The 12,500-nt window shown below is 30.4% G+C and overlaps 4 protein-coding genes and 1 non-coding gene across 14 annotated transcripts in view; 4 read left to right on the forward strand and 1 right to left on the reverse strand.

The window, feature by feature from the left end:
* The window catches only part of Yip1d1 (Yip1 domain-containing 1), a 1,066-nt gene extending 375 nt beyond the window's left edge, over positions 1 to 691 (forward strand). For 2 of the 4 annotated variants that reach the window (XM_085659662.1, XM_085659660.1), the window contains one exon: positions 67 to 691. In XM_085659662.1, coding sequence (XP_085515788.1) covers positions 67 to 608 — 542 coding nt within the window. In that variant the 3' untranslated portion in view covers positions 609 to 691. Of the gene's footprint in view, positions 1 to 48 lie in introns of all 4 variants that reach the window. The other 2 variants (XM_085659661.1, XM_035875123.2) reach the window with 1 other exon arrangement.
* The window catches only part of twin (CCR4-NOT transcription complex subunit 6-like twin), a 324,109-nt gene extending 319,892 nt beyond the window's left edge, over positions 1 to 4,217 (forward strand). For 3 of the 4 annotated variants that reach the window (XM_085659659.1, XM_085659657.1, XM_085659658.1), the window contains exons 5-9: positions 1,380 to 1,610; positions 1,710 to 1,887; positions 2,026 to 2,165; positions 2,250 to 2,322; positions 2,416 to 4,217. In XM_085659659.1, coding sequence (XP_085515785.1) covers positions 1,380 to 1,610; positions 1,710 to 1,887; positions 2,026 to 2,165; positions 2,250 to 2,322; positions 2,416 to 2,422 — 629 coding nt within the window. In that variant the 3' untranslated portion in view covers positions 2,423 to 4,217. Of the gene's footprint in view, positions 1 to 1,379; positions 1,611 to 1,709; positions 1,888 to 2,025; positions 2,166 to 2,249 lie in introns of all 4 variants that reach the window. The other variant, XM_085659656.1, reaches the window with a different exon arrangement.
* Positions 1,138 to 1,210, forward strand: TRNAV-UAC (transfer RNA valine (anticodon UAC)). Its single transcript has one exon. It is a non-coding gene; the product is annotated as a tRNA-Val (tRNA).
* Positions 4,218 to 7,776: 3,559 nt separating the features above from the next.
* mRpS24 (mitochondrial ribosomal protein S24) lies at positions 7,777 to 8,760 on the reverse strand. The gene is made up of 3 exons (XM_035874997.2): positions 8,538 to 8,760; positions 8,210 to 8,387; positions 7,777 to 8,129 (listed from the first exon to the last, which is right to left on the reverse strand). Exons 1-3 carry the CDS (start codon positions 8,562 to 8,564, stop codon positions 7,843 to 7,845), a joined length of 492 nt encoding a protein of 163 aa, XP_035730890.1. The 5' UTR covers positions 8,565 to 8,760; the 3' UTR covers positions 7,777 to 7,842.
* A 617-nt stretch (positions 8,761 to 9,377) lies between these two features.
* Tsp26A (Tetraspanin 26A) overlaps positions 9,378 to 12,500 on the forward strand; it is an 83,434-nt gene continuing 80,311 nt past the window's right edge. For 3 of the 4 annotated variants that reach the window (XM_035874991.2, XM_035874994.2, XM_035874993.2), the window contains exon 1: positions 9,378 to 10,207. In XM_035874991.2, coding sequence (XP_035730884.1) covers positions 10,118 to 10,207 — 90 coding nt within the window. In that variant the 5' untranslated portion in view covers positions 9,378 to 10,117. The remainder of the gene's footprint in view (positions 10,208 to 12,500) is intronic. The other variant, XM_035874992.2, reaches the window with a different exon arrangement.

Raw genomic sequence — 12,500 nt, forward strand, 5'->3', positions numbered from 1 at the left:
AAATTGTTTATTTTCAAAAGGGGAATATTGAACAGATTGCAATCGTAGGTGACCATGGTTTTGGAGACGAAGAAGTAGAACCACCATTGTTAGAAGAACTTGGCATTGATCCTGATAGGATTGTACAAAAAACATTGGCCGTATTAAATCCTTTTCATAGGAGAGGACAAATAGACGATGCCAATTATCTTCTTCAAGATTCGGATTTGGCTGGCCCAGTTACATTTTGTTTAGCTCTCGCTGCATTTCTTCTTTTAGCTGGTTCTAAAGCACATTTTGGTTATGTATATGGTTTAGCAACAATTTCATGTCTATTGATGTACATTCTTCTATCTTTAATGAGTAGCACCGATAATATTACTTTATTGTCAGTGGCATCCGTATTAGGCTATTGTTTACTACCTGTTGTAGCACTTTCAGCAGTTAGTATTTTTACCACTCTTCGTGGTACCATTGGTTTAGCCGTTGCAGCAATGGCTGTAGCTTGGGCAACTTTGTCAGCTTCTAGACTATTATCTACTATGTCCGGAGAAAACAATCAACGTCCTCTGATAGCTTATCCGTGTTTTTTGCTTTATGGGGTATTCACTTTAATTGTCATTTTTTAAAAGATTAACATACGAAAAGATATTATGTAACAATTATATACCCATCCTTTTTACATGTAAACAAATAAAAAGTTCTAATATTTTTTATTGCAAATCCAATGTACTCCCATTTGCAATAACTTCTTTTTAAAAAAAAAAAAAAAAAAAAAAAACGAATCTTTACAAAGATAGATCAAAAGTGTATAATTCTATTAAAATCAATAAGATATTTGAACATAACGTTATATTTTAAAAACAGCTATTTTTTTTTGTTTTTTTTTTACCAAATTATGTAAAACAATAAAATGTATGTAATAAGATATCTTCATTTATATATATGTATATATATATATATATATATATATATATATATATATATGTATCAAATTACTCATTATAATTTGTAAATAAATTTCTTTCTATATATCATTTCTTGTACGATTTTCAATTGTTATAAAATAAAAAATTATATTACTATATTTCTTAAATATTTTTGATTTTTCTTTAAATCGCATAACCAGTATTGTCTGTAAGAGGTGCTTAACATCGAGGTTCCGTAGTGTAGCGGTTATCACGTCTGCTTTACACGCAGAAGGTCGCCAGTTCGATCCCGGCCGGAACCAAAATATTAATTTTTGCATGTGAAATTTTTGATAAAATATTTTCCCTATAGAGTTCATTGAAATTAATATACACGATATAATTTATAATAAAACACATGTGCAAAATTTTTTTCGCATTAATTATTTTATAATTATTAATACGATTACGTGGTTTTTTTTTTTTACATAGGTCTGCCATCAGATCCAGCACAAGTACAACAGCCCATTTTAGTTTGCACAGCCCACATTCATTGGGATCCTGAATTTTGTGATGTTAAATTGATACAGACGATGATGCTTAGTAATGAATTACGTTCCATTTTGGACCAAGCTGGTCAGTCTTTCCGACCTGGTCATAAGCCTGACTCTTCCAACGTGCAGCTTCTACTTTGTGGTGACTTTAATTCTCTACCTGATTCAGGTAAAATTACAATTTAATATTATTCATAAAAAAAAAAAAAAAAGAAAAAAATGATATTAAATTATTGCAAATAAATCATTCGTATCTATTGAAAAATAGGTGTTATTGAATTTCTTACGTCGGGACGTGTTGCGGCCGATCATCGCGATTTTAAGGACTTAGCTTATAAATCATGCTTACAAAAGATATCTGGTTGCGATAAACCTAATGAATTTACACATTCTTTCAAACTTGCATCCGCCTACAGTGAAGATATTATGCCTTATACTAATTACACGTAAGTTGCATATCTTCGTAAATTATTTGAAATAAAATTCATTGTTATTCGTTTTAATTTTTATTGATTTATTAAGAAAAAAAAAAAAAAAAAAAAAAAAAAAAAAAAAAAAAAAAAAAAAAATTTCTCTCTTTGCAGGTTTGATTTTAAAGGCATAATAGATTACATTTTCTATTCGAAACAAAGTATGGTACCGTTGGGACTTTTAGGACCATTAAGCGCTGATTGGTTTAGAGAACATAAAGTGGTAGGTTGTCCGCATCCGCACGTACCATCTGGTAAGGATTTATTTAATCGTTTAATTCATATGATAGATATTGTTTATAAGATCCTTATCAACGTAACAATTATTATTTTTGCAGACCACTTTCCATTGTTAGTAGAACTAGAAATGACACCAACAGTAGGAACAAGCAACGGTTTGATCTCACGCAGGTAGCAGCCGCTGCGATCTAGACCCAAATAATAAAAAGGGAATGATATACAATAATAAAAATGAAATCCTTATCACTCCTTCTCTTACTTCAGGCTCTAGCAATATCACTCGCAGTCGACTACTATTCTAATAGCGAATATTACGAATACTCCACATTGCCGCACATTCAACATGCTGACAGACATATTGATGAATAATTCTAATGACCAGGTGAAGGGAGTCGTGTTGTAATGCGTTTAGCCCATGTATAGTGTATTGCATTTTTAAGAACTAACTTCCCATATTAAGAGTACCATAAACTCTCTATTACCATCATAATATGTAGATACACCTATTTTCCTACAAAAATGATATTCCGATCAAGCCTCTGTGATATCTCGTCATAAACAATTGGAACAATTTCACATATTTATTAACTAACAAACTAATATCTACTAGAAAAATCCTAATCTCTTCCTAAATGTCATTACAACATTCTCCAAGCCAACTTTTGATAAGAATGCTGCCATCCAATGACAAATTGTATTTTTAAACAAAAGAAAACAAAAAAAATATGAAAACATACACGCTATACTGGGCTGTGCGAAGTGATCGGAGTTGACTTAACAATTTTAATCAAGTACAAATCTGTTCTTATTGGCCACGTATATTGATAATGATAATATTATATAAGGAAATAGATGATATTTGTAGCAAATGTAATTGTAAGTATGGTAAAATGTAACGATGTTCGTCTATCATAGTAATATTGAGATATATCAGTTGACATTCATCATTAGGTATGTTCAGTTCCAATTATTAATATATATCACATCCAATTTACTACTTGATAGTTCAGTTGTAAAGTAGATAAATATTATAGGTATTGAATACCTGAAATCTTCGCGTTATCTACAACTGCATTTCTTTCGTCAGAAATATATATTATTTGACGATACCTTTGATGCTGTGTATTATCATTAAAAGCAGTAAAAAAATTCACAATTGTTATATTAAATATTTTAAGAAGAAATATATATATATATATATGTGTGTGTGTGTGTGTATATATATATATATATCGAAAATAAATTGTTTGTATGAGTGCAATGATTACGATGGTTACCATATGTAAAATTTGTAAACACACAACTGAATTATGCAAGTAGTCGAACATTTATTTGTCAAAGACGTATGTGTAGTAAATGTTGTATAAAGTAGATTATTATCTTATAGTTTTAATTACCGATCGTAGAAATGGCATTCAAAACTGTACATTGATTCATTCACAATACATTTTCATGTGACAGATACATGGTCCTTGAAAAAAAAAAAATGTATTAAACTTTATATAGCTTAATAACTTCGGGCCTAATGTAAAACATTAATACTGTTTTCTTGCAATACATTTAACATCAAACATTTCAATCGCAACAAATACATAATCGTCATATCGTTTTAATTAATAGTAAAGGAAAAAAAAAAGAAAAAAAAAAAGAAAAAACATATGAGAACATATATCATTTCTTTTACCTTTACGATAACGGTGACAAAGAATTTTCCAACTGAAGTTTATTTTTTCATATTAAAATTTATTTATAAAGAATAAATGGTAAATCCTTGAACTAATTTATAAAACGTTTAAAACAATATCAATGGTTTTGTGGCAATTGAATGTTTCATTATAATAAATATAGGTGAATCCTATATAGCATAATATATTATTGTAAGAATATTTGTTGTTAAAAAACACACGTTAGTTTTATGAATGTTTTGTCATCGAGAACGTATTTAATTTAATTATTACGAAACCAAAAGATTTCATGAAATCATCACGAATGCTAATCAACTGCAATATATTAAAAAAAAAAATAATAAAAATAAAAAAAAAAAGAAAAAAAAACATACAAACAAACATCTCTCTTACGGACGAATAGATTATGTTATAATAAAGAAATTTATATATCAGCATTTAAAATACTAGGTATTTATAAAACTTTTTAAATATACTTTCTTGCTAAGTGTGTCTTATATATGCTAAACTATGAGTCTATGAGTCTATGAGTAATCTGCTAGTATTTCATTACTTAGAATATAAATATATAAATGGTTAAGTTTAGACCAATATAATTATTACATGCAATTGTAAAGCAATGTGAATCAGTTAAATTTATGTTCACTTAAAAAAAGTATGAACAATATGTCGTTGCACTTTCAACAGCACCTAGTAAGCCTTATTATTTAAATAAATATACAAGAAACGCTATTAGATAACGATCGTGCTCTTATGCATTTGGCTTACAATAAGACTATAACAATGAAGTACTAACGATTACCATACAATTAGCTTTGAGTACTGGGAAGCTCTGAAGAATCGATAATTAACTTATAAATCGTGATAGCCATTTCGTATCACGATGACTGTAGCTTAAATGATGTATACATTAAGTAAGTTACTTGTATCACTTTAATCAATATTATGTGCAATGTTCATTGATAATATATTTTTATTATTCTTTATTCTTCGATATATAGATTTTTCCGAGATCAGTATTAAATTATATATCTGATTCAATTTATGTGAATAATTATTAACAAAAAAAAACATTGTAAAGAATCTAAAAGCTTTATGTATTAATTTATGCATAATATTGATCTTACAGTGATACCATGTCTTACTACTCATATCTCTCTCTCTCTCTCTCACACACACACACACATACACACACATACAGACACTTTTTTTCAATTACAAAGTGTTAAAAGAATATATAGAAAAATCTTAAGTAATTGTAAGAAATTTTTCTGTCAGTTGTTATTTTTAAGAATTATTTCCAAATGCTTTCATTTTTATATTATAGTTGTTCAAATTCTCTCCAACTGTAAAAAGAAAAAGTTTGATAAATCCTTTAATATGAGAACACAATGTTTTATTTTAATTGAAAATAAATTTATTACAGTCTTCAAAGTAAAATGTAAAATATCTTTTATTGTAAAGTAATTAATATATTTAACAGAGCTGATGTCACATTGTTCTTATATTTCTTTGTAATAATAGAAATTAATATAAATTGAGTCAAATAGTTGCTAAATTTTTTTCAATAAATATTTATAATTATTTTTAAAAAATAGAGGAGTTAATGTTGTATAAGATAATTATTTTTTATTTTCCGTATGATATTATATAATTATAGAAATAATTAATAAATAGAAATAAATTTGAAGGATCTATCAAACTTTTCAGAAACAAAATTTCATTTATAAAAGAAAAAAAAAATTAATTATATTTTATAATATGAATATACATGTATATATATATATATATATATATATATATATATGTATATATATATATATGTATATATATATATATATATATATATATACACATACACACATATACATATCTAGATAGTTTTTGCCTTTATTAGAACAATGAGTACCTTTAAGAGTATTTTATTTTCAATTTATTACCTTCAGTGTTTTTTTGGCATACTTCTAGAAAAAGAAGAAGGATCTTTTCATTTGCCTTATTTATTATACATCTTCTGAGCATCTCCAGCATGTATATCATTCAAATATATTAGTCTTAGAAGAGTTAATATTAAGTAGATATTTTTACGCGATTATAATAAATATTCTTTGTGAGATTCTGTACAATGCGAACACTGTGTTCTGTTGCTTGGAATGTTTAGTGTATTTGTATAATTTCCAACTTTGTAATGTGTAATTAATGCCTGTTCTTCTCTGTACTCTGCAATTTAGATATAATATGATATAACTTACTTAAGAATATAATATATATATATATATATATATATATATATATACATATATATATATATATATATATATATATATATATATAAAATTACACAAAGGGACACTATGTATGCAATACTGCATAAGTTTATATTATTCATCTAATCAAGAAACATTTTGTTTATTATCCAACTTGAAAAGGAAGAAAGATTTTTATAGAAGTTATTAAAATACAATGAAATAAATTTTAGTATTCTCGTAAATTCAGATTTTTATTCGAAGCATCAATTTTAATGAGATTAATCGATTTCTTCATTTTTGGGCCGGAACTCAAAAGGTATTATAAAATCGTAAATGAATAATATATGATACGATTCAATCATGTCATTTACAACATAGAGATTATTAAAATGACTTGATTTGCTTCGATAAAAATTTTATTTGTTTACGAAAATATAAAGAGAATATAACGTATGTAATTCTGAGATAAAAAAGAAAAGAACAAATTAGACTGTCTGAGGTAATAATAACAAAGAAACGAAAAAAAAAAAAAGATATGCTGACCTCATATGTGGTATTGCACGAGTGTCGATATTTGACTTCCATAGATAAGAATTAAGTTATACAAAATAATAATAATAATAAGATGAGCACAGCACATTTCAGCCTGTACTTTTATAAAAAAAAAAAAACGTTCAAAAATTGTAAACATTGGAACACAATTCTTGCGTCCTCAAAGTGCTAAATCTGTAAATTCAATCAGGTTTCGTGTAAGCTTTCAAAAATTAACTTTCGATAATTGAAGAGTAAAAAAAGAATTGTTGTTTGGAAAAAAAAAAAAAGCATTTCTTTACAAAATATATATGCATTAACTTGATTCTTGTGTAAGAGTGATATGCGACCTTGTGATCGATAGAAAGACCTAATTGATTAACGTAGAAATAATGACAATAGTTCTTCTACTGTCACTCAATCGTTTATAGAAGCTAATAACATCTCGATAATTAATATATTAATTGTAGTTTTTTAATTCACACGTTTAAATATAACGAAAAAGTAACTTTAAAAATCTTTCAAATTTAGATATCTTCTTAAGTACATCATGCATTTAATCAATACCGTACGTACAATAAATACCATTTCATCGTACAATAGGAAAATAATTGCATTGTATTATGTAATAAACATTGTGATTGTGACTAATGTACAGACATGATTTGTACTTCCCTTTTATATAAATGAATTTAAACATTGTAATCATAGGACATAGCAAAGCACAGATTAATCAACCATTAGAAATCTCTCTTTGTTAAGCATTCGAAATGAAATAATACTCAAGAAAACATGGAAAGTACAAATATGTAGCTACACGGTCCTGATTGAATATTGGTAAACAAAAGTTGTAAAGACATAACCAAGGAGAGAATGTGTAAAATTATATCATGATCGAATGCTCTGTCAGTCCGCACTTAAATACCCTTTCGTGTTATTTGAATATACATTTTAAAAGTGGCATATACTTTACTTTTTATTAAAAATGCAATGATTGTATATGGGCTGCATTTGAATCATGATCAAATGTAATGATTTACTAAGCGATGCAAAATAAATGAAAAAGATTTAAAGAGAGACATCATCTTTGCAAAATATTTTTCCCATCTCAGAATATATTTATAAATATGATCAGGCATAATAATTTATATGCTTTTTATTATATACTTTTTTATTCCACATTTTTTACAATCCTTATATCATTTGATCGCAGCTTTATTTGATTCTTAAATATATTTAAATGTAGTTGTATTTTTAAGTGCCGTTACTATTTCTATTTTCACAGGGGATTGTAACCAACGGCTCAAAAATTCTTCAGTGTAACCGGTCAAAAAGTATATCTTACTAGGATGTATAGAACGTTGAATAATACCACCAATTCTAATCAAATTATGTTGTCTTTTAATTATTATTTCAGATATAAATAAATTGTGCCATGTTCCTGTCATGAAACGTCTAATAAATATATCTTCCAATGCTGTTTCCGCCGGTCTGTTACCATCTACTATATTTGCTAAATTACAAGAATAATTAAGATCATAATTATTTTCTAAAAAAAAAAATCGTATATCTCTTACCGTACATTTTACATACATGTATTCCAAGAATTCCATGATTTTCTGTGAGCAATATAATGAGGAGGATTAGCCATCTCGTATGTTAAACGTAAAGTTTTCTTTAGCGTTGGTTTATAACGACCAGATTGCACTTTATTAAGGACTGTACATACATGTATATAACGACGCAACGAAGGTTGTTGTAGAAGAGACATCTGTTAATAAATAACAATTTATACATACGGATTAAATTTGATAATTAATTAATGTCAATATAAATGGATACATTAGGATTATTGACAAAGCTGTTAGGTTATGTTAGGAAATATCAATTGTAATACGATAATAAATATTGATAATATTACATTGTTTAAATTCGATAAAAAGTTCATCTTCTTCGATCAATTGATATTACGTTTAATTCTTGATAACTTATAACGTGATAAAAAAAAAAAAGGAAGAAAGTATCAATCGAGCCGAGATATATATTTCATAACCTACAACGGCTAACGCTAACTTTGCGCATGATCTTGTGAGATCAACAGAACGACACATGGTCAAAATCGCGCGCCAATCTCTGACGTATATCTTATTATTTACAATACACATAAAAACTAGGAAACAATTTCAATCAATTAAACATAAATTTTATTGAGTTGAATCAACGATAAAATTTATCAAATGATTCCATAACGTAACGAAGAAATATGAATATTTTTTATTATTATATCGAACGTATTAAAAAACGAAAGGAAAAAAAGGAAAAAAAAAGGAGATGAAGAAGTAATTGCTATCGTCGAATTGAACAAAAGGCTTCGTTACAAGGATGAAAGAATTTTAATCAACAAAATTCAACATTCGACGTATTATACAACGTAATAAGAATAAAAATGTCGTAGATTTCGAGGAAAGGAATAAAAGGAAAAAGGAAAAAAGGATAGAACGAGTTTAAAGAATAGAGATATTAAAGAGGAAACGTTAAACGACTTACGGCTAAGAAGAGGAAAAAGATGAAGGAAAAGGATGAAGCATTGTGGTGGGGTGAAGTAAAGGGGCGGGGCAACGGTGTCGGTGGTTACGGGATGAGAGAGATAAGAGAGAGAAAGAGAGAGAGAAAGAGAGCGAGAGAGAGGGGGAAGGTTAGTGGTGGGGGTAGCTCGATCCGTTTGCTGGCTCGTTGATCAGAGAGCGAGAGCAGTGTGCGTCGTGACGTGACAATGGCGGTAGTTGTGATCGCGGTGCGGTGCGTTATTGTGATCAGCTGATCGAACGCGCCTCCGAGAAAATAGAGTAGTGTGTGCGTGTGTGTGCGTGCGTGCGTGCGTGCGTGACTGCGTGTGTGAAAGAGAGAGAGAACGAGAGAACGAAAGAGAGAGAGAACGAGAGAACGAGAGAGAGAGAGAGAGAGCGAGAAAGAAAGAGAGGTGTGTGGTCAAGAAGCAGAAAGGAAGAAGGTCAAGAGAAAAGGACGGAGAAAGTGAAAAGAGAAACAAGAAAAGCACGGGGTTCTCCATCGTGAAGGAAGGTGTAAAAAAACAAAAAGAAAATATTCTTTCGGTAGAAGACGATGTCCTCGTCGTTATTATTGTCATCATTGTCATCATCGTCGTCGTCGTCGTCGTCGTCGTCGTCGTCGCCGCCGTCGTCGTCGTCGCCGTCGTCGTCGTCGTCGTCGTCGTCGCCGTCGTCGTCGTCGCCGTCGTCGTCGTCGCCGTCGTCGCCGTCGTCGTCGTCGTTATCATCATCATCTTCATCATCATCATCATCATCATCATTGTCGTCGTTTTCGTGAGAGATCGGCAGTGCCTTCCTAGGCGCCGTCGTTCCTAATCCCTCCTATTGTGTGTTGCTAATATATTAGTAGTGGGCCCCCTGTATATATCCGGTGTGTGTCGTGCACGAATGCGTGGAGTTAACACGAGAGGTAGATAAATGTCTCTCAACCATGCCCGCCGTGCGGAAGTACAGAAGGGATACCAGTGAAGTGAGCTGTTGCCTCAAGTACGTCATCTTTGGATTTAACGTCATGTTTTGGGTATGTAAATTAATTGTATATATATATTTTTTTTTCTTTTTCTTTCTTTGTTCCTTTTTTTGTCTTCTCGTTTGTAATATTTTCATATATATATATATGTATGTATATATATCGTATTGGGTAAAACAAACGTTTAACGACGCAGAAATATATTTTTTTTCTTTTTTTACTCTCAACGATTAGTAGTTAGAACATTTTGATTGACCAATACATTACAAGACGCGAGAAGTTTTCCTTCTTCGAAGTTGAAGTACGCAATAGTAGTAGTAGTAGTAGTAGTAGTAGTAGTACATAGAGTTCGTAACGGTTAAAGAGTAAATGCGAGTAAACTTGTTTCGACCTGTTTCTTGTTGAACCTTGTCGTTTAACGTCGCGTTACCATGGAGAAAAAGAGAGAGAATTGTCAGTCTCATTCAACCCCCCCTCCTCCTCCCCCTTCCGCAATCCGCCATCGTCAGTGCGTTCACCGGCTTTCAACGTAATATACGTAAGAAGTCTCTCTTCTTCCTTTGTTCGGCCTTCTCTCTACTGTATTTTATTCTTATAACCTTCAAACGTAATCCCTTCCTTCCTTCCTTTTTTCCTTCGTCACTCTCTTTATTCCTTCCTTCCTTCCTTCCTTCCTTCCTTCCTTCCTTCCTCCCCCTTTTTTTCTCCGACTTTCGAAATATTCCGAAAATCATCTGATTTCCTCATCGAATTTCTCGTTATCATCGTTTATACGAACGAATCCAGTTTACCGCCAATTCTATTCTCTAATGACAAACGATAAAATGAATCGAATGGATCGAGATTTTTCTTCGCTCGTTCTATCTACGATAACATTATTATCATTTAATAATTCGTAGATGTTATTTTTTGATAAAGGGAACGAAAAAAAAGAAGGAAACTTGTCGATAATATTTTTTTCATGGTATTAATACTTGTGCATCATCAATGTATATCCGTGAAAGAACATCGTGGATGGTACATCCCACGTAAGTGAAAATACGTATTTTAAGTATACGGAAAGGATAAACGGAAGGATAAATCAATTTGCGAAGAACGATGATAGATATATTTTATGTACGTAAATATAATTTTATGCGTAATATAAGATGTAAAAAAAAAAAAAAAAAAAAAAAAAAAAAAAAATAAAAAAAAGAAAAGAAAAAGAAGAACGTATTTACTTAAGAGAAAATTAAAATTAACGAAGTTATATACCTTCGAATAGGATGATTCTCTTCGAAAAAGACATTTGTACGATTTATTATTACAAGGAAAATTTTTGATACGATAACTGTATAATAATGTAATAGTAAATAGACTGTATGCTTGTGTATGTATCTACACGTACGTAGGTACGTATGTATGTATTTATTTATTTATGCATTGACTGGTCGTTTTGTAAATTCGTAAAAGGTCGCCGAGTGTTTCAATGGAGAAGAAGAAAGAGATAGAAGTAGATAGATAGATATATATATATAAAGAGAGAGAGAGAGAGAGAGAGAGAGAGAGAGAGAGAGAGAGAGAGAGAGAGAGAGAAAGAAAGAAAGAGAGGAGGAATGGTAGGAGAAAGACCGGGAACGAGCCGCAATGCAGCTCGTATGCATCGTCAAGTGTTCCAATTGCGAGAAGCAGGGCATATGTGTGCGTCACGGTCTGTATATCCCGTAGAACGACGCGCGTATATACACGCCGGACGCATCCCATTGTAAATACGGGGAATTAAACGAAGTTCGCGACTCGTGAACCACCAACTCTATGTATATAGTGTATATACACGATGAACGCGAGAGAAACGTCGCGTCGCATCGCATCGCATCGCATCGCATCGCATCGCATCGCATCCCATCGCATCGCATCGCATAGCATCGCATAGTATCGCATCATTCTGTTCGCCTCTTCGAATATATATACCTACTATCGAACAGTTTTTTTTCTTCTTCCTTGATTCTCTACATTGATGTCGTTTAACGAAAATCGATCGGACTTTAACAAGTTTCGTTTCGATTTGGACCACTACTACTTCGTCACGTTCATTCTCAAATACTTAATGATGAAAAAGAGAGCCACTAGAATTTTATACTATCTTTCTCTTAAATTTATTTTTTAAAGAAACCGCTTATAGATTTATCGAGAATTAATTGAAATTTTTTTCTTGCTTACTTCCCATCTTTCCTTTTTTTTTCTTTTTTTTTTTGAATATGTATTTTATAATTCAATTTTTTTTTGCAGCCTACAACAACGTCGTATGATGTAACAAAATTATATATTATATACATATCAGCTGATGACAATAAAAAAGCCATTT

The sequence above is a fragment of the Vespa mandarinia genome, chromosome 10 (assembly GCF_050613455.1).
Source record: "Vespa mandarinia isolate Hongniang chromosome 10, ASM5061345v1, whole genome shotgun sequence".
Lineage (NCBI taxonomy): Eukaryota > Metazoa > Arthropoda > Insecta > Hymenoptera > Vespidae > Vespa > Vespa mandarinia.